Source organism: Aythya ferina (genome assembly GCF_964211825.1).
Source record: "Aythya ferina genome assembly, chromosome: 10".
NCBI lineage: Eukaryota > Metazoa > Chordata > Aves > Anseriformes > Anatidae > Aythya > Aythya ferina.
In genome coordinates, this window is record NC_140306.1 from 2154583 (window position 1) to 2176243 (window position 21661).

Below are 21661 nucleotides of genomic sequence, written 5' to 3' on the forward strand. Positions count from 1 at the left end.
CCGAGGGCAGGGAGCGGCCCCAAGCCCGGCCCCACCGCGGTGGCCGAGGCCCCGTTACCGCCTGCTGCTGCTGCCGGGGTTCCTCAGTGCCGGCCCGCGAGCCCCTGCGCGATGGTGGCGGTGGAAAGAAGCCCACACGAGTCCTTGCAAAGCACTGAATTCACGCCTTAGGTCGGGCCCCGTGTAGGCAGCACTTCCTAAGGTGCTGCCTTGCTTGTTCTGTAATAAAATAATTAGTAGCTTCTGAGACAAGCACAGCCACGCTACGTTTGAGACGTGCTGCCTCCTACAGGCAGAGCAGATGGAGCCTGTGCTTTGTGGCTCCCTGCTTTCCTCTGAAATAACAGCATTGGTGAAGTATCTTGGACAGAGCTGGTCCGAGCTGGCACGGGGAGCACGGGTTGCATGAGTCGCAGGATGGGAAGGGCTTGGCACACTTTACTCCCGTGGCATAATGTTGTGAAGCCTTCAGAGGCCCACCAACACACCTCATCCATCAGCTGCGGTCATCTGGAGGGGATACCAGTGCTCGTTCATCCTGTGTTTGGGGGTGCAGTGAAGAACGTGCTTCCACTGAGCAACGGGGCAGCGATGTTCAGGCCGCTGGCAGATTGCTGCTCTCCTGGGGACAGCAGAGCCGGTCATGCCGACCTCATAGCTACGGCTATGAATGTATGGGAATGCTGGTGAATGTTTGTCCTGCCAAGAAATAAAGCATGAAAAAAGGGAATAACAAAAGAAACACTACAAAACAGATTTACCGTGGCTTCGTTTCAGCTTAGAGAAGTGTTACAAATGGGACAAAAATAAACATTATTTTGATAATGATGCAGCCACGATCAAAGAAATGGGTTCATTGCTCACACAGGGTTTATAGCCAGTGCACCACTTGTGAGATCACTTCAGCAATCACCAAAGCAGCGTTAAGCTTGGTGGTTGCTGAACTATTTCCAGTAACAACTCCTGGATTGATTTACATTTTCTTTAATGTGTAGAAATATATAGACAAGATGAGAGTCGTGGGGATTTGGCACAGCTCTGGGTATCTGTCGTTCCCTCTTCACCAGTGCCATTTCGCTGCTTGGCCGAGTGCACTTCCCCAGGGCAGGGCAGAGCAGCAGCTCTCCTGGCTCCTCTCGGCCCTACTCGTGCCCAAGAGATTTGGAGCCTGAGAGATTTGAGTGGAGCCTGGAGGAGCTCCTTCAAATACTAGTTAAATTGGGAGCTTGGTTCACTTTGAAGTTTCAAGCCTGAATAAATCTCTGTCTAGGCAAAGATTGCTACAGGTTTGTACCTGAAAGGAGACGTTACGCAGATCTGTCCAGCCTTTCAAGTACCTAACAGATCAGCACCTCACTGTAGAAATCAGAATGCTTGTGAGCATGAAAGGTTTTTTTTGGGGAATGACCTATTCCAAAAAACATCTCAGGTTTACAATAACATAGGCCCATGTAAGAAGGTAAAAACATAACCTTTTTTACCTTTTCTTTGTGACTATTTCTTTTGTTAAATATCCTGCCTCACCTTTAGAAATGATCTTTCTGCTGAAACATTGTGCTGCGGATGTTAGAGCTCTCTACACAAAAATTAGCTGTTTACTCCAGGAGATACAGATGTAGAAAATAGAGTGCCTAACTTAAACTCTGTGCCTCATGGTAGGATTCTGACTTTCATTCCCAGTTGATGTTTGTCTAAAGATGTCCAGTGATACAGTTTCTTTCCTATTCCTTTGTCTCCCTCACCTCAGCAATGAAAACGTTCTCTAATATCTAACCTGAATTTTACCTGTCATCATCTTGTGTTTCTAGTTCCAGCCCAATGGACTTAGAAAATGTGTGAAAGACTTAATATGAGCTCTAAGATTGCACTTTGCATATGTCTTCCCTTCACTTGGTTTGAGGAGTTTCCATGCTGATAGTTCTTAGGCTTTTCCTTCGATGTGTGCTAACCTCTCATTGTTTGCTCCATGTTTTTCTTAAGTGCAATATGTGAACTGGACACAGCGCATGTGAGCGGAGGCTTTATCAGCGCTGTGCAGGGCGGAAAGATTACTTCCTTGTGTCTTGCAGAGGATGCTGCCCCGGGGTACCTTTCTCACAAGTGCATGACATTGTTTACTCCTGTGCAGTTTATGGCCCACCAGGACCCCAGGTCCTTTTTGGCAGAACAGATACCTAACCAGTTAGTGATAGACTATTAATAACTTGTAATTTGCAGTTTGTAGTGCCTAAATGTAGCTAAGAGCTTGTCCATACAGAATTGTGCCCGATTTTCACTGACTTGTCAAGAACTTGAATAATTCTTATCCTATCTGCCAAAGTACTCTCCTCTCCCAGCTTGCCACCTTCACACTTAGTTTATTTGCAGGCCAAGTTTCTAATGAAAATAAGTCATTAACCTTCTCACCTTTCCTATAAGTTGGTTACGAATAGCTGCACTTTCTTTAGGGTTTTTTCTAGACCCCATGGATGGTTTCCACTGCTTGTCCTGGTTATAAGCCTGTTATCCAAACCCATGGATCACAGCTCTCTGCACGTGTTTAGAAAGCTGGTCTTGCTCTGATATTGGTAACTTCTCAAAATACCACTGGTTTCCACATAGCAGGATCATTGATCATGATGCACAGTCTTCTGACAACATCAGGATTTGATTTTCTAGGGAGGAGAACAACTTGGGATATTGGCACTGGTCAGTAGGTAGCTGTCTGTAGGTTATTTCTTTGCAGTCCCGTGTTTAAACATTGGTTAACTCTTGCAAAGTTATTGGAGAATTATCAGACTATGGTATATAACCGTCAATAAATAAAGTAAGACTGTGTGCTAGAATAGAGCCTTCCACCCTGTGGTTAAATCTGTAGTTCCCTTTTTCAATGCATGCTTGTCTAACTTATCATCTGCTATCATTTCTGAAGTACCTATCACATTTGTACTTAAAAGACAGCAGTTATGAAAGAAACCCACAGGGAGATGACCCAGAGGACGTTTGAACAAACAGAGCAGGCTCTTCACGGAACTTTTGAGACTCCACAGGTAACCTTCTGGGATATGTGTTGTAGATTGTTGGTTTTTTTTTGCCTTGTTGTGCTTTGTTTGAAGACTGAAAAGGTCCCACTTTGAAAAGCCATTTTTTCATTATAGTGGGAAATCCATCTGGAATCTGCTTCTGACCAGTTGCCTCTGAGATGGTGGAACATATGTCAGCTAAAAGAAAATCATTACCTTTTAGAGGCTATTTTCTATGGTTTAGATTTATACTGCACTTTAAGAAGGAATAAATTCCCCTTCATGAAGGGAACGTATCTTTTACCTTCTGCTTATGACTTTTTACTGTATATAACCAAAACATAATATAATCAAGGCTTTTATTCATCCTGGGAAGTTATTATATCAATTTGTGTGAGGAGCATAATCCTGTTGTACATTTCTTGTTAACTTCTTTACTTAAATTACTTATTTAGATTTTATTTTCAGTAATTTATCACATGAAACACCCAGGTTATCACATTTTGTGGGATGTTCATTTACTCAGCTCACACAGCTATGGAAATACCTCTTCCAAAAGCTAAATTTCAATGTTAGGCTGATAGCAAGAAAAAGAAAAGTAACATTTTTGAAAATAAGGTAGAGAAAAATAAAATGACAAGAAAAACAAGAATAATTATTAAAATCCAGTCTACATTATAGTAATATTTTATACCAAATTACAAATTAGCAACTGGACGTCAGGAGGGGGTTCTTCACAGAGAGGGTGGTTGCACACTGGAACAGGCTCCCCAGGGAAGTGGTCACTGCACCGAGCCTGTCTGAATTTAAGAAGAGATTGGACTGTGAACTTAGGCACATGGTCTGAACTTTTGGGTAGACCTGTGCGGTGTCGAGAGTTGGACTTGATGATCCTTAAGGGTCCCTTCCAACTCAGGATATTCTATGATTCTATGATTCTATGATTCTAACTGTTTGCCAGGAAATGTTAGATCTCTGCCTAATAATCATATGCTTTTAGACAGCTAAAGTACTTCTGAATCAAAAGTTGATCTTTAGGGTCTTTTCAAAAGTACAAGGAAAAGAATGTGCCTAAGAAGAATTAGAATACTTACTTTTTGAGGGCAAAGTAAAAAATGTTTAGGCAACTGAAGCCAATATAAGCAAAGGAAGGAGAGTGTCAGGTTTTTAATTGTGCTGAATGTCAGAGCCATCCTGAAACCAACGTACTGAGATTACTCAAGTTAGTAGATGTGAATCCTAAGCAGTTGTAAAACATGAAGCTTTTTAAAGACTTTTTTTTTTTTTTTTTAATAATGTACTGAAGTGATTGCTTTAAAAAAAAAAAATAAAAAAAAATAAAAAAGCAAGTACATCCAAAAGTTACAATCCAAAAAGAACAGACTTTTTATGAATGGTAGTGTGATCAAGTCTTAGTGGCGTTGTGTAAGCATAAATGTATGGTGTCTATAATAATTACTTGGTTGCGATTCACATACATTTTGGAATAACCAAAATGTCTTTCAATAACCCAGCTTACATAAAAGCAAACCCTGACTCTCCAGGAATAATCTGTTAGAAAACTCCAGAGGTTCAATTAGCCTCATGCACATTTTGGCTAGCAGAATACTAGATACATACGGAATACGAATATAGATAATGAGTGGACTTGGACATTAAGAAACACACTGTATTGTGGATTATGCATCATTTTAATGAACTAAACATTCATACACCATTTTTAAAAATAGTTACTGCATAGCAGAAGTACCCCAACTGTGATCAATTGGATTGCTTCCAGTCTCTGGGTTATTTATTGGAGGTTCACTGAGAACTGATGGGTTAAAGATGCTTTCTCTGCTCATTACCATCTGAAAATATTATGTTTTCCACACAAGAAATTGCTATAGATGCCCCAGGGAAGCAGTATGATTGGGCTGGGAGGGCGTATTTCTCTTCAGTAAGAACATTTTGGAAAGCTGCTGTTCTGTATTTCCATGTTGTTTATATTAGGTTATACATGAATGATAAGACACAGATTTTTCCCCCCAGTACTTCATGAAACAATCTGTAGGAAGCATAAGAACATGCTGTTTTTAAGCATTAAAAATAGTCGTTCATTTAAATTAGAAACAAACAAAATCGTTTCTCTTACACCCCATAATTAACACTGGAGAATTAGCCTTGAGGTGAGCACTGAGACAGCTTCTTTAGTGAGCGTTATTGAAACAGAAACTGGAAAGTACATTTGAGTAAGTAGCCATTTTATATATAGTGGCAGCTAAAAATATAGATATTTCTGTTCTTGGAGTAAAGGGGACTCCACTGAAAGGCAATATACCTGTACCTGACTTCCTGCTCTCTGTGAAGAGATGTGGTAACTCCGTGACTGCTGCTCTGAACATTCACACATGACAGTGTTGAAAACAGTAGCTTTTTCAAGGGGGGCTGACAAAAGCAAAGGGAGCAAAACAAGATGTGGTTATTGGTACTTAAGTTAGATTTAGCTGCAACAAAACGCATTTTCCTGCAAGGGAATGAGAAAAGTCTATGCAGTTTTGTCCTTTTGATCATGTGGCTATGTGCTCCATGGTTTGTATGCTTAATGCTTGGGCTTGGGTTTGTTTTTAGCTCTCAGCGTTTGATGTGAAATGATGGCAAGCCACGTACACTGATATACAGTCTTTCTCCTTGACCATCTAAACATTATGGCCAGCATGATGAGGGTTTTTCTGATCCTCCTATGGACAATGATTGTGGTTCAGCTACACGTACCTCAAGGTAAAGCAGGTAAGGTGTGTTCCTTCCTACCAACGTGGTGCTTCAGCACTGGGGTGACCAAGGTCCCATGAGGTGTTAGTCAAATGTGCTGTTCTACACGTAAATGAAACAGGCCATGGCATGCCCTGAGGAAAGGCCCACAGATGTCCATGCTGTGTTAAGATGCTTCCTGGGATCATTTTACCCTATCTCTGTGAGATTTCTCCCAGCCAGTGCCCAAGGACTGCTCCCAAGGGCAGTCTGGATCACCTTTGCTGTGAGAGGGGAGGTGTGCGGGGTGTGTAGGTGCAAGCTGTGTGCCACTAGGCCTCCAGGCTGACAGTGGCTCCTGGCCTGGTTTATTTATCCATGTAAATTTGGGCAGAACAGCAGCATCGTTCAGGATTGCAATTTTACTTCCAGGAATAAAACTAGACTTAGGTGCAGAAACTTGATGACATAAAGCATCATTGGCAGCAGTCCTGGTATACCAAGAACCTGAATGTTGACCTTTTTTTGTGGACATCTCAACAAGGAACATTTTAAAGAAAGCAGTTCGAGGCAGTTTGTGTCGGGGTTTTCTGACTCTTTATGAGGCAGTTTTTCTAATGCGAGGCACTTGTTTGAAAATGGAACAAATGGGCATTAAAAGCTGCGTGAGAGATGGCAAATAAGGGAGGACGGGCTCTGAAGAACTCTAGAAATGGAGGGGAGTAGATTGATTATTTCACTGTGTTGCTATTTATATGCTAACATTTTCCCCCAGCATGAGACCTTCATTTCCATAAGAGCTCCAGGAATCCCTCTTGCCCTGTCATTTTAAATTATCATTCCCATCCTTCTATGTTTTCTTCCATTTGTGCTTAATTCCTCTGTTCATCATACTTTTGTTTCTCTCGTGTATGACTTCTTGTGGCTGTCAGCCTTCACTTAGAAAGCCCCCACGTCATGCTGTTCTGCCAGCCTGTGTGGGTGAGAATTGATCACACGGCTGATCACTTGATCGGCCCCATTCAGTATGGATGCCCAGCGCTTATGTAGCTGTCAGGATCAAGATTGAAAAACCTGAAACTAATTAATAAGCGAAATGCAATATGTCATTGTGATTTACAAGTTGAAACTATTGTAAAAAGTCATTTTTTAAGCTAAGTTTTAAGTAGACTCTTATTTGATGAAGTTTTGGGTGTTACTTAAAGATGCTTTTCAAATATTAGAAACATTTTATTAGAAACTGCTGAGAGAATACAATATTGAAATAAAATCTGTTATGGTTTTCTTCTACTACCCTTTACTTATAAATAGCTAGTGGTCTAAGCAATGCACTGGATTATTGCATTGTGAATATTTTTGTTTTCTTCCTTACAGTTCAGGTTTTCCCACCCGTTAACTTTACCCTTACGGTCTCTGCATTAGCACGAGTACTCCTACGCTGGAAGCCAAACCCTAATCAAGAACAAAAAAACTACACTATTAGATATGATGTGAAAATCTTAGCTCCTGTGTCTGAAGAGGTAAAATTAAGTCCAACATCCTAAACAGTCTGAATTCCTGTTACAGCAGCAAATCAGAGTGCAGTATGTGTGATATGTCTCTTGAATGATTGACATATTGAGTCACTTACTCTCTTCCACCATAAACAAGTACTTTGAGCACTGGGTAGATTCCTTTTCATCTGTGCTTATGGGTACAGTTCTGCTGGGACAAGGGTTAGGAATTGCCCAGGGAATTGGCAGTTTCTGCAGCATTCATCTTGAAGGGAAAGTTGTAGACTGGGTTTACGTGATACTGCTCCTCATTCCAGTCAGTTTATTTAATTCAGATTAATGCTAGGTTATCGTTAAAATGTTAGACTGTGTTTTGCCACAGCTATGCATTATAGGCAAATTTAGGTAAGATAAGGGTCCTGTTGTCTTGACTGAGAAACTTTAAACACTTGTGTGGATTATTTGTCCTGTCTAGCTTTATACATTTAATATAACCAGCTCAGCTAGCTAGCTGGTTTGCCTCTGCTCCTGACACTAGATGGCTGGTTTGCTCCTGTGGGCTATTTAAAGCAACTAATTTAAGGCTTTGCTGTGAGTCACCATCTACGGGACTCCTGCTGTGGAAGCACAGGATGGCCAGGGCCAAGCTAAGTGATGAGCAGGTAGACACTGCCTTCAAGGTTTCAAGTAACCATATAGTGAGGCAGTTGCTAAAGGCCCACCCTTTGTAGAAGATCACTCTTTGCAGGTCCCTTAATTCAGCTTCCATCATATGTTGCTTTATTATTATTATTATTATTATTATTATTATTATTATTATTATTATTATTATTATTATTATTATTATTATTTATTATTATAGTATGATACAAAGAAGACTCACAGTTTCCAAACAGCTGCACTTCACAATGGTTTCTCTGCACATATTCGGACGTTACTTTTCCATAATGGCCTTCAGATGACAAGTGACTGGGTTGCAGCAGAACTCCAGCCTCCACCAGGTAAGAAGAAATGCGAGGGAGGTCTGAAGTTTGTGTTCTGTACTCGTCTGTGCACTAGACATCAAAAGGTGACAGGTTTAATACTACATGGCATTTTCCCCTACACCTGCTATGTTGGTTTTACCAAACTATTTAGTCCAGGCCTTTCTCTACAGCTGTGAAGTCTGGAATATAATCTGGAGAGGCACAACATGGATAACTCATACAAAAAGTTTCTAAAAATTCCTTGCTAAGGCAAAGATAACCTACTTTCATACGTTTTATGATAATGAAATATGATATTGCCTTGAATTACAAGGTGTATGTGAAATATGTAATGATGTGTGGTATAGCTTTACTTACAGTGGCTAGGAATATTCATCCTTCCATTGCTGATAGAATCGTTTGATATATAAAACACAAAGAAAATATACAACGTAGATAAAACATACCAAAGAGTTTAACCAGTGTCTTAGAAACATGATTTTCTTACAACTTCTGTAATGAGTTATTTTTCTTGTTTTTCTATTTTATAATTCTGTGATTCTATAGGTGCTGCAAATACAGCTGTCACTAATTTGTCCTGTGCTACTCAATTCACCATTTTTAGTACCGTTTCTCTCCACTGCACTTGGCTTCCTGGCAAAGGGGCACCAGAAGATACCAAGTACTTTCTGTTTTACAGGTTGGTGTCTTCTCCCAATTTACTCAGCAACAAATTTCTTTAAGAACATCATTTATCACAAATGTTTTAATTTAGGTATGAGACCTGCACTGAAGAATGTCAAGATTATATCAAAGACAAGTGGAACAGGAATATAGAGTGCAGATTTTCAGTGACTCATATTATTCCTGATGAGATCGACAAACTCATTGTAATACATATTAATGGGTCTAGCAAGTATGCTGCAATCAGACCTTTTCAGCAATTATTTAACCAAAATGCCATTGGTGAGTAGAAATGCATTTAAAAAAAAAAAAAAAAAAAAAGTAAATGTCTAGCAGGGTTGTCAAAAGATTTGTAAATTAATATTAGTGAACTGAATTGTCCTTGATGCAGGTGAAAGCATGTGCTGGTTTTGCGTGGATGTCAATGAAACTGGAAGGGAGGATGAGACAGAAACTGATGGCTTCAACTAACTTAGATTTTAATAATTTGTTATAGAATGACAAAAATTGAAAGAAAAACTAGAAAGAGAATTAATATTCTGTAGCCTAAGGATTATTTAAATGTACATTTTCTATTGAGTTAATTAATATACCTTCAAGTAGTTTTTACTACCTTTTGTTTTACATCTGTTCTTTAAAAGGAACACAACATTCAGGATAACCATGCCTTAAAGGAAGGCATTAGACTATAGAATAAAAGGTGTTAGCCATCAGTCTCTTCAACCCAAGGAATTTATTTTCCTTCATCATTAGTTCCATGCCTTTCACTTTTTTTGTACACATGTAACATTTCCCTTTCTCATAGCTTTATTAACATATAAAACATTTGACATCGTTTATTTTTAGAAATCAGCCTCATAATAGTTGCCGATCCATTTCTATGATTTTTTCCCCATTTTGAGCAACTTTCCTTCCTGCATTTTCTTTTTATTTTTAATAAAAAGATTTTTTTCTAAACAGTCTATTATTAATTTCACGCATTTGTGAAAAATAATTTAATAAATACCTCCCTCCCCAATAATCTACTTTTTGAAAGCTTTTAACTGGATTTTTAAACTGTTTTCCCTTAATTATTTTCTGTAATATAGTTATTCCTCCCAAATCCTTTTTTTTTTTTTTTTTTTTTTTTTCCCAAAATGTGAAATAAATTCAAGGATTATAGGTCCTACTTGGAAACACTATCAAGTTCTAAACTGCTCCAATTGTTAGAATTTTAGCTTTGCTCTATAAATAACTGGTATGATTTTCTTTTTGTAGAAAAAGTGAATGTTCCCAGAAACGTCTCTGTATTCTTAGAGCAAAATGATCTCCTGGCCACATGGGAGAAGCCAATTTCTCCTTTCTCTAAAGAGTGTTTTGAATATGAATTTTACCTCATCAACTTGAAGACAGGTAACGAGCAGGTAATTGCTTTTCTGGTGCCCAAGTATTACATCATGATCCCTCCTCTGAGCTGAGTGTCCTCAATAGCTAGAAGTTGCCTTTATGCAGCCTTGGGAAAAAGCCTCGTATTCATGGATATGGTACAAATTTAAAATAATTTTAAATAAAACCTGCATCAGTGCATTTTTTGAAACTACGGATTATTGATGAAACGTGTCCCATTTGTGACTTTGGTACAAAAAAGCCAAAGTCTCATCAGTTTGCACATTTTAATTCTTTTTTTGGACATCATTTATGTCTACAACAAACTACTTCCAAGACAGCTTGGAAAACAGAAGGACAAAAAGGAAAGTTTTATTGCATCTAGCTTTAACAGGATGAAGGTAGAAAATTCTGAAACTCCAGCGTGAAGCGTCTTAAGGAAGAATCCAAAATGAAGCATCTTTCAAAAACTTTGCCTAAGACATAGGTGTATTAGGAGAGAAATTACACTTATAAATAGAGTTATTTCTTCAAAAGCAAGGCCTGATGCTCACTCTTAGTCTAGTAAAGATTTTTTTTTAAATAAAAAGATGAAAAAGTTTTTTTTTTTTTGCCTGAGTTGCCTAGCCATAAGTGATCTACAACAGTATGATATTGTTTTTCTAACAGATATGGAACACATACTCAAATGAATTCAGATTACAGATTGACGTTACCTGCAAGTATTCCATACAAATAAGAGCGAACCATCATATATGTTGTAGAAGAGGATTTTGGAGTGACTGGAGTGAAATTCTTTATGTTGGTAAGAATGATATGCCCTTGTCTTGTAAAAAAAACAATACATTGTAGTAATTAATACATTAGAAATAAAAAATATCCCCCCAACTTTTGGGCATGTAGATTATTATTATTTTTTTAAACAGTTTGTTGTTTGTATATGCTTATGTTTTCAGAGTCTATGTCTACTTTAGACTAGCTTAAGGCCTAAGTTCTAGCTAAGGCCTTTTAATTACATTACTTCTTTAGTTTTCACATATATTTCCCTGGCATGCACCATGATACTCATGCTGGAAGTTAATATGAGTGGTCATGTCAATTACTAGTTTAATAGAGCTAGCTTAAAAAAAAAAAAAAAAAGAAAAAAAAGAATAGAATAGAAAAATGAAAACAAAACCAAAAACACAACAAAAACCAAAACAAAAACAGCATGGTTTTAGCATCTTTGGAACATAATAATTTGCCTCACTTTGTTCGTATTTTCTGCTTGCTGAACATGGCTTTTTTTTTTCTTTTTCTTTTCTGGAAATAGCAGTTTTCTTATCATGGCACGTTATCGACTGTTTGTTCATAGACATCCTGCTTTGCTGTTATCTTTTGAGTTTCTTCACTTCCTGGTTTTCACAAAAAGAAAAGAAAAAAAAAAAAGAAAGTAGTCCCTTACTCTCTCCTGTTTACTATACTTTTTCCTGTAGCAGCAGTCCTCTGGCTTTGCTAAAAATTGAAATATAATTCTGCTTCCTTTCCTTGAGCTGTGGTGATCAAACCAGATTCAGTGCAGCCATATGCTGCCAAAAAGAGCATTGTGAAAGTGGATCTTGATGCCATCTATCTCTGAGAGGTTGGTTGGAAGCACTACAGTCAAACAAAGCTAGATACAGAAATCATTAATGCAGCTGAGTAGGCCAGCCGGCCTTATTAACTATGCATGACATCAAATCTGTGAGATGGTAGGTACCTGTGAATAGCTGCTGCCACGACTCACAGTTTAAAAGAAAATCTATAGGTCAAGTTTGGGGCAGAGAAATACCTCGCAGCACATTTGTGCTGTCCTGATTCTGCTTTCCCAGCAAAGCTGAAGCATTTGAAGGCACCTCTACAGCAGCTGAAATGCTTTTGGAGCCATCTCTGTTGTGCAGCGTGATGATAACTGGGGAACCTGGGAACGTCATCGTTACAGACTCCTCCACTAATGCTCAGCAAATACCAGATATGGAAAATCCACTGGGATGATAAAAAGAGATTAAAAGAAAGTTAGTCTTCTGTTAAAAAATGACTAAAGTCTCAGACATACCAGGATGGGCTGTAACACTGGCTTGGGCTGAGAATCCTCAAATCCTACTTTCTTGAATGAAAATTAGCCATCCTACCGTGCTTGTTGAAAAGCTGACTATGTTCCACTGCCACGGTGGTACAAAGGCCCAGGATAGATCCGTGCAGGCATGCTCGTGACATCGCCCTGCTTCTGGGGCCTGCTGTGCCACTGCAGCCTTTGGTGGAGATGGCAGGCTCAGCTCCCTGTTTCTCAGAAAGAAATCAGGCCAAAATTGAATATTGTTTTTTCTACAGCACCAATAAACCCATCAGGCCTGCTGCTGGCCGATTCATGTCCTCTCAATTACCTGGTAATGGCAGAGCTGACATCTTGATGCATGGGACAGGTAGTTATCGGAAGCACACACGGACTCAGCAACCTTTTGAAAATGCAGTTCAATGTAAATGCTTTTGTTATATGGCATAATATGGCACAAAATAATGGTCATGGTCACTAAGCATGCCTTTTTAAAATGGAAACGTTGACCTTGATAGAAATACCTGTCTGCTCCCAGGCAGAGGCAGTAGAGAAATTCTCCCCGAGGAAATGCAGCAGCAACAGCTCACAAGAAAAATTGGGCGTTTCAACATCTTTTTTACAGGGAAGCTAACAAAGTCAGAGAAGTGTAGTTGTTGGCTAGACAGGATTAACAGAAATGAAGAAGGGTTTAATGGAGAACTAACAGGTTGTGCCTGAGGTTATAAGCAAGCAGTGCCTCTGCTGGGTACCAGCCATGCGAATACTGCACGGCGTGGTGCATCCCGGGGTGCGGCGTAACACAGCCTGGCATCCTGGTGGTACTGGCAGAGCAGGCACTTCACACTTCTCAGCTTGGTGGCAACAAAATGAAAGAAATGTATTGATGAAATAAAAAATTCAGCTTCATGGCAACTATTCTTGAAGCTCTACACTTCAGTTTTAAACAGAGGTAGCAGGTCTTCATAGTTTGTGTGTTAAACTGTGATCTGAATATAAAACAGCTGATGAAACCTTTTGTAAAAGATGTGCTTAAAAATAACCTGTGATAAAGTGTATGTTTTATATATATTATTATTTTTTTTTTCTTGAAACTCAGGAGAAAACAAACAGGAGAATTTCATAGCTTGGATTCTGGCTGTGCTCTGTGTGTCCATGTGTGCTACAATCGTGCTTGTTGGTATAATATGCAAAATGTAAGTATCAATAACTTCGTTGTAATTACAGTGTAACTAAATAGTAGGTGTTGAACAGGTGTGGGGTGCCATTAAAAGCTTTGCTTAATTTTCAGGAGGGGCACCAAGTTCAGTATTCAAGCATAATTATGCAAAGCAAAAGTACCGAATCCTCATTACACTACATTACAGTACATCCTCATTAATTATTTATAATAACATTCAGCAAAACTGGAGAGGTAAGAGGGTTGTTCAATTTAATTTTAAGCAAAAAAAAAAAAAAAAATGTATATTTATACTGAGTTAGGAGAATTTCTTAAAAACCTGTTTGTCCACATCTCATTTCCTCACTTAAATGGGTATTGTTGGGTCAACAATTTCCACAGGAGGATTCTGTCTTTAACCCTGGTGAAACTGCTAAGAGAATCTTTCATGGCTAAAATGTACAGTCCGGTATTTTCTCAGTCATGTCTACATCAGCCTGTACAACTACACTCAATACTGGGCTCCAGGCATGTGGTCTGAATTACAGGTGACATCAAGGAGTGTGGTAGATGCTCTGAAGATGTAGAAATTCTGGTCCTTTGAGCTTGTTGCTCCTCCTTACCCCTTATCAGGAGGAAGCGTATTGAACTGTTGCTTGTTATGAGCTTTTTAAACTATTTGTTTAGCTTATTGTTAAATACTACAGAGGCTATAGATGCCAAAACAGATGCTTTACAGCCCAGCTTCCCAAAATGTGCTGTAAAGAAACCCAGCTACATTGGATTTCTGTAGCAGTGACTGATCAGGTCATAAGTGATGAATTAAAGAATCAATGTAATTACAAGCTTCTTCCCTGAAACATGGAGCAAGCAGCAATTATCAGGTCCACAATAAACACAGCTCCCAGTAACTTAGGTGCTGTCCTCAACTCTGCTACTTATTTTAATTAATTTCTTTAATGCCTTTTAAATTATTGGTCATCCTGATAGGTCCATGACTATTTTCCTTTTTTATCAAATAAAGAAAGGTCTTCTCTCCAGGAATGTTATATTAAAATAAATGTTATTAACTCTCCCAAAGCATCTGATATCCATAATAACCTGTTCTTAAGTTAATTTAGTTAGTCTAGCAGGTCTCAACAAATAATTGTCTTTGGAAAAAGAAAGATTAACTATACAGAGAGTTTATATTCATATTGCATTTCATATACACATGTTCTTAAGCAGCCTTAGTATGTTGGTGGATATCTCCAAACCACCCTTGCAAACACCACAGATACCTGTATGGACTGACCTCTCTGTATGGCTGTAGGTCCTCCACTGCTCTGTCACCAACTTGATCAGCTCTCTCATCTCTGTTTGGGATAGCCACGAACATCTTTGTCCAAAAATAGTTAGTAGCACTCATAATGCTCCTTGTTGTCCCATGGAGTTTAGCAACTATTTGGATATTATGCAAATACCCTTGGAAAGAGATGGGGAAGAAATTGGTATAGATTTCTACTCAAAGACTGGCTTGAAGATGCTGTACTAATGCATTTTATGAACTTTAATCCACTGAGCAAATTTAAGCTAGTATTTCCAGGATCAGATGTTTGACACTGCACTGGTAGCTTCTAGGATTTTCTCTCTGCCTGACTGGTGTATAATTCTCTAGCACCCAAAGGCTCATTACATACCATCTTTGCCAAAGCGATTAAAGTTTTATCTGCCTGCTGTACTGAGTTTCATGGTTTTGCTATCTTTCTTCCGTCCATCCCTGGCAGTTTCCTACTCAGTACCTTGTCACTTCTCTACTCCATTGTCCCTTTCTCTAGTCCTCCAGCCCACCCTGGGAGGAGGTAGGAAGTGCGAAAAGATGAAGCGTAGTGCTTAGCCTGCACGTTTATTGAATGTGCAGATATTAAAAGTAGAACAGGTTCCCTAGATCACAATTTCATTATTACTCTCTTTCATTTTTACTGCTGTTGAAAATTCATGAAGTGTACCATGCAATTCAAGCCACAGAATCATTTCAAATTTCATACAATTTGAAGGCATTATAAGGAATTTCATTACACCAAAGACTTCTATAAATTTTTCTGTATAATTCTTGGTGACTACAATCATCAGAAATAAAGACCACTGCTTGGGAAAAAAATATCCCAAGGCAAGACAGCCCTCTGTGACTGGATAATTGCTTGCAGTAGCTGATGGAGATATTTTCTTGATAAAAAGTACAATCGAATGCTTCCCTAGTTTGCCCTCTGTCTTCATGAACGAGCATCTTCTGTACCTCCTTAGGCTGTGCCTCAGAATACCACTTTCTCCTGGAGGTGAGCCCACAGGAGGATGTAGTTAACAACTTGCTCCCAGCGGCTCTCCACTTAACCGAAATCAGGCCAGTGAGCAGCCCTCTGTGCCCTGCAATCAGAGCAGTCATCCGGCCCTCCACCAGGTTCCCCTCCCTCCTCTGCATGCCACACCAGTCCCTGACCAGCAGTCACCAGCCACCCGCTACAGGGAAGTCCTTTGGAAAATGTCACAGGGAATCTCTGGGGAGGCAAGACACTAGAAAAGGCACTCCAACATACTGTGAAAAATGTTTTATCAGCCTCATTGTAGAGGTTAGAAGAGGGAAAAAAGAGCATGTTCTCTTACTTATCTCTCTTTGTTTATCTTAGGCCTTTTAATGCCACAGCCCATGGGAAAGTGGCAAATTTCAGCAAGAGAGACAGCACAATAGCTAGAGTGAAAAAGCTGAAACACCAAGTTAAGCCACAAGGGTCCTGTAGAGTGTTTCTAAAGCCTGAAGGTGCAAATAAATGCTGATGGAAAGGGCCATGATCTTACCCGAATAGAGGCAAACACAGATGTCGGGAAAACTTTATTGGACAAAATATTTTAATCACTTAACTCCAACTTTTCAGTGTCCTGCCAAAAAAGACCAGGACCATACTGAGAGCATCACTGTAACCACCCCACCACCGCCTCACTGCAGACTCTTGCACCTGAGGGGCATGCAACCACCACGAACCCGTGTGCTTCGGCCTCATTTCTGCTGAGCGTTTGTGCACCCCTCCTTAAGTGACATGTAACTTACGCTTTTTGGTGACTCAATAAATAATTTTGGTATGGCTCCATCAAAATCTTTCATTGATAAACAGCACAACTAGAAATGCATCCCTGCTAGGAGTTGGGGGGAAGAGGTAGAGGACAGACCAGGCCCTTGCTTTGCCCCCAGAAGTGCCAGGCCTGCTGCACACCTCGCTACCAAGGGCCCTTTCAGATCCACCCTGTAGGAAGTGATCCTGTTTCTGTTGAGCATAATAAATTATTTAGATTACATTAGATGTGTCCTTATCTAATCTATATCCTAATCTAATCTAATGTCATGTACCAGTGTAAACCTGGTTTCAGAAAGCAAAATGAGCCTTTGTCATGTCACAAGGCAACTAAACTTGCACAGCAGTAGCAAAGTAATTATTGGCTTTCTCCACACAAAACCTTCCCATGGTCAAGAAGAGAGGCCTTGATTTTGACCCTGGATTAGCTGCTCTTGTTGGAGTTTGAAGCTGAACCCAGGGTCTGTCTGGAATTGGTAACCAGGACAGAGGTGAAACCATGAGGCCTCTGGGGCCTGGCCCCTGGAAGGCTGGGGAATTGCGATGGAGTGAGGAGCCATGGAGTACCTGCACACTGCTTTTCCTCCCCATAGTCTAGGTTCTGGCTTCACACCCCCTTCATAGACCCCAGTCCATGTGCAGCAATGGGGAGACGTCCCATAGTTTGCTCAGTCAGGTCTTCTGTTGTGCCAGCAGTGGTACGTCCCTTCCCTTCACCAAGTAATTAGTTATGCAGCAATGTTTCCTTCAAGGCAGCAGCAGCTCAGCCAGGAAGTTTTAGCTCTAAACTGATAGTCAGAAAATACTTTGAAGAAACTCTTGCACAGGGAGGGTGTGGGAGAGAGGGAGAGAGATGAGGATTTTTTTTTTCTATCTCAGAATGAAAGCTATGGAAAAGAGTAAGAGAGCAGCAGGAATTTATTTTAGACTCCCTGCTGAGGAGGAATAACAGGATAAAAGAGAACTTGGCAGAAATCAGAAAGCTTTCAAAAGAATAGTCATAATAACATAAGCGCTCGGCTAACCAGGCACCAGGCAGAATTGTCACCAAGTGCCATGGGCAGGAGCAGCCCTGCCCTCGGTCCCAGCGGCAAGGAGGCAGGAGGGCTGCTGCCAGGCCTCCACACCTGGGCCACGTCTCTGCTTCATGGACATCAAAGCATCTCTGCACACTAATTCTGGGCAAAATCCTCTAATCTCCAGTCAGGCCATGTTCCCATTAAAACCTGACCCTACTTGGACCTCATGCTACCCAGAGGTAGAGACAGTGAAGGCATTTTAGTGACTGAAATGCAAACTCTGTACGCTGGGGTATGTCAAAGCCAAGAAAACGTTTGCTCGGCAGCACTTGCTATCACAAAAATACCCAAGCCTAGTACATTTAGCCAGGCTAAAGAGCGTTGGGCAGGACAGGAGTGTCTCAAAGGGTGCTAGCAGGATGAGTTATTATCCCGCTAAGTGGAACCGTTTACTTGTCAGCCCTCTCTGGCCCCACTCCTTGCCTCCTCAGTGCTCCCTCAGCACACAATTATTTGCACTTGCTCTCCTACCATAACGCAGTGGCAGATTATGTCCAGAAACCATGATCTGAGCAAGAGGCAGCCTGTCCTGAATGTCCAAACAAGGCACATGACAGCGCAGCCCTTGGGAAGCAGCTGTGTGTGAGCAGAGAGATGAGCGCAATTAGTTTCTCTCCAAGATGGGGCTGTTACTGCCTCGCTGGATGGGGCAGTGCCCCGGTTCTCCACTACAGCTGCAGGGGACAGGCTGTTGGGGCCCCTCCTTTTTGTCATCCACTTGTCCCCAGGGTCCAGAAGTGTCCAGTGGACCATTACTCTCTGCTCTGATCCCTTTGAATCCGGTGCTGCTGCTTCCAGCTGCGGATGCAGGAGGGGAGCAGGAGGGCTCACAGGGTAGGACCTGGCTTCTCAGGGAGAAATGCGCTGCTTGTCAGAGGCTTCATCCATCAGAAAGAGCAGTCCTTTCATAGTCCTCTGCCACTGTTTTTCACAGGAAATTTGTATGGCGTAAACTGTTTCCACCAATTCCAACACCCAGCAACAAGTTCAGAGATCCCTTTCCAAATGAGTATGAGGTAAAGTAACATTTTTATTTATTTTTTTAATGATTGAAGGAACATTTGTGCTTTTGTGCTGCTCTTTCCCTGTAGGACTATCAGCACAGTCTGTTACTGCTGAGTTACAGCCTTTTGACCTCTTAGAATTTCTAATGTCAGCATTGAATGTGGGCTCAGTTGCCAAATGTGTTGTGCAAAACCTGTCAAATGGGAAATAGGTGGGTGCAGCTAGTGTAACGCCATGCGTTGCCTTACCTATGGTGTCCCGTGGAGTCAGCCCTCACATTTAGCCATTTGGGAAGCTGTGTGTGTAGGGTCAGAGCCCACCTGGCTTTGGGACCACCTCCTCTGCCAGGGGGACAGAGCGCCACAGATCCAAGCCTGCAGTAGCCCTTGGTTTGACCTTGTTTGTGGAGGATAAAAAACAAATGAAAATAAGCCCAACGGGGAAAGGCCTATTCCAGAGTACAGGGCTGGGGAAGGATTAAGTGCTGCTGTCTGGTTTCTATCATGCAGGGCATTTCAGCCACAGGGTGCCGTACCTGTGGCTCTGCCTTCTGCACAGAAAGCCGCTGGAGCTGCTCCTTGCAGGAGCCAGGCCAGGCAGAGCCCTGCCTTGGCAGGGACTGCAGCTTGGCTTCTGGAGAGCTGATTTATTCTGTGAAACCTAACAGTGAGAAATGCTTGGGTCCTACTGCTAAGCTGGTTTTAAGCCTTATTATGCTTGCTGTCACTTCCTGGTAAATACATTTGCCTTACAGATAAGATAAAACTCCTCATTGTCTGCTCAAGGGAAGTGCTGCTCAGTAACTTGATTTTAATTTGTCCCGTCAGAATACTGGTTTGATTTTCTGGGCATGGTTATTATTCCATGGTCTGGTCAAGGAAACAGGCTTAAAAGATTATAGTATAATGTTTGTTTTTAATTAAAGTTGTTGCTCTAAAATAATATGACTTAGGGTATCACACATAAGAACATGAAAAATAGCAAATATCAACACTGCAGCTAGAAAATGTGAGCTCACTTAGCTAACGGAGTCAGTTGATAACCTCTGCTTACCTGCAGCTCACCACCTAAATCTCCTCTTGCTTTTCAGAGAGCACGCACCTGCACCAGTGAGACAGAGACGGAGCTCGTCAGCTTCGACGAAGATCTCTCCTGCAGTGCCCTGGATGACTCTGTCTTCTGAGGCAGCGCAGGCTCACACAGCAGGGCCATGCCAAGTCCCAGGGCACCCCACGTGGGGATGAGCTGCCCCACAGAAAGTCATGGAGTAAGCAGGGTGTAAGTGCACGGAACTAGTGCCATGGTTCTTGCATGAAAAAAAATAATCCTGGAAAAGAGTTGGTGGCTTTTTTTTTGGTAGGCAGCTTAGTCTTTTGGATTTGTTTATTTGTTTGTTTTAAATACTTCTGACAACAAGGATGTAAAATGCAAATTGGGGTTTTTGTGTAGCAGTAAGGTACATGGTACTGGTGCAGGCAGTAAGGTACATGGCTGGGGCCCCTGGCAACTGGCAACTGTTCTGGGAAATAGCCATGAAACCCTGCAGAAAACTGACAAGCAGCTCCCTGAAAAAGAAAGAAAAAAAAAAAAAAAGGAGAAAAAAAAAAGGGCACATACTGATAAATTTCTTCAATTGCATCTAGAAAACACAGCCTGGGAATGCAGAGTTCTCAATTACACAGAATTACAGAAAATTGCCATGGAACTCTTGGTGGTTTTAACAGGGCTTTCTGAGACAGGCACTGGACGGCTCCTTTGTTTGTAATTTTAAAAATCCAAGCCCAGTATTGCAACCTGTTTTTCTTACCTATCTGTTGTTCCATCTTAAAGGAACCGAGTCTGGAACATTGTGGGTTTCTGTTTGTGCTTTGTGTACTTCTGTTGTGTAATCCACTAAGCAAGTTAACAAATAAACCTCCTGCCTGAAACTGCTTGCCCCACTCAGGCTTTGAACTCATCCGCTGCTGACCGCGATGCTCTGCTCCTCTTGCAGAGTCCCTTTGGCTGCCCAAGAAGCCTCCTACCTACTGAGCTTCCCAGAGGTGGGGTTAAGCACATTAACAGAGAATAAAAAGAAAAAAAAAAAAAAAAAAAAAAAGAAAGAAAGAAATTTGACCTAGCAAGTAAATTGTTTGGAAAGTGCCTCAACATAATGGAGTTCCCAGGTGCTACAAACTAAAAATAATTATAATAAATGAGCCAGTTCTCATCTGGGTGAAATAGCATGGCTCCATCAAAATTAATGTAGCTCATTAATATAACAATGTTTGTGCCTCAAATGCCTCTGCTGCGTGTGATTTTAATGGATTTGAGGTGCCCAATTTTAACAGTCTGAAAATCAGAATTTCATTAGTAAAATCCTAAAAACGAGTTGAAAGAGAATTCATTTACTATAGTGTATTTCATTTATGTCATGCCTTCAAGTACCCTAATAAATAAAATTTCTAAATATAACTTCATTCCCATTAAGGGAAAGATTCTGCAGAGATTAATGCAATGCATTTAAGTGCATTTTGCACTTGAGCTGTACATTTGGTAATTCAAAAGTGTGTGTGTGAATGCTCGGCACTTCCCAGTGAAAGCTCTGCAGCCCTGGGCACTCCAGGCACCAGGGGCTTGGACAGGTCCCTGGCTTTCTGCTCACAGACCTGGAAGTGGAAGTGAAAAATGAGCTTTTGATTTTCCATGTCACTGGTAAGGATGCAAATCGCAAGAAAACCACACAAACAATTGCAATGAGTCGGTGATGATGAGGCCAGCAGCCTGTTGGTTTTTGTGCCCAGCTTTCTGTATTTTTTCCATGAAGCAGCACTGGGAGTCTGTAAATATCCAGTTGGTGCCTCCACCCTCACTCAGAAGTGGGGCTTTTTGCCGTGACAGCCTGTCCTGCTGGCCGGCAGCCCTGGAAGTTGGTGAAACTCTCGGCCAAGCAGCAAGGCTGAGCGTCAGGTGGCCCGGCACCCTCAGCACAGCCCCTGGGTAGAGTCAGCAGAGTGACTCGGAT

The 21661-nt window shown here is 41.0% G+C and overlaps 2 protein-coding genes across 6 annotated transcripts; one reads left to right on the forward strand and one right to left on the reverse strand.

Annotated features, from left to right (window-relative positions):
- Window positions 1-32: 32 nt before the first annotated feature.
- IL5RA (interleukin 5 receptor subunit alpha) lies at window positions 33-20585 on the forward strand. Of its 5 annotated transcripts, none has more exons than XM_084530533.1 (12): window positions 33-202; window positions 2937-3029; window positions 5613-5771; window positions 7107-7252; window positions 8088-8226; window positions 8758-8890; window positions 8966-9156; window positions 10132-10277; window positions 10909-11044; window positions 13410-13506; window positions 18587-18668; window positions 19748-20585. In XM_084530533.1, the coding sequence occupies exons 3-12, from the start codon at window positions 5690-5692 to the stop codon at window positions 19838-19840; spliced, it is 1245 nt and encodes a 414-aa protein (XP_084386659.1). In that variant the 5' UTR covers window positions 33-202; window positions 2937-3029; window positions 5613-5689; the 3' UTR covers window positions 19841-20585. The 5 variants fall into 5 exon arrangements, with proteins under 5 accessions (XP_084386659.1, XP_084386657.1, XP_084386656.1 ...); XM_084530531.1 differs by lacking the exon at window positions 33-202 and adding an exon at window positions 1900-2181; XM_084530530.1 differs by lacking the exon at window positions 33-202 and having other exon boundaries at window positions 1900-3029.
- On the reverse strand, window positions 8154-15786 carry LOC311441904 (uncharacterized protein). The gene is made up of 6 exons (XM_084530535.1): window positions 15745-15786; window positions 14764-14933; window positions 12642-12713; window positions 12390-12537; window positions 12050-12243; window positions 8154-8273 (listed from the first exon to the last, which is right to left on the reverse strand). The coding sequence occupies exons 2-6, from the start codon at window positions 14820-14822 to the stop codon at window positions 8180-8182; spliced, it is 567 nt and encodes a 188-aa protein (XP_084386661.1). The 5' UTR covers window positions 14823-14933; window positions 15745-15786; the 3' UTR covers window positions 8154-8179.
- Window positions 20586-21661: the final 1076 nt, after the last annotated feature.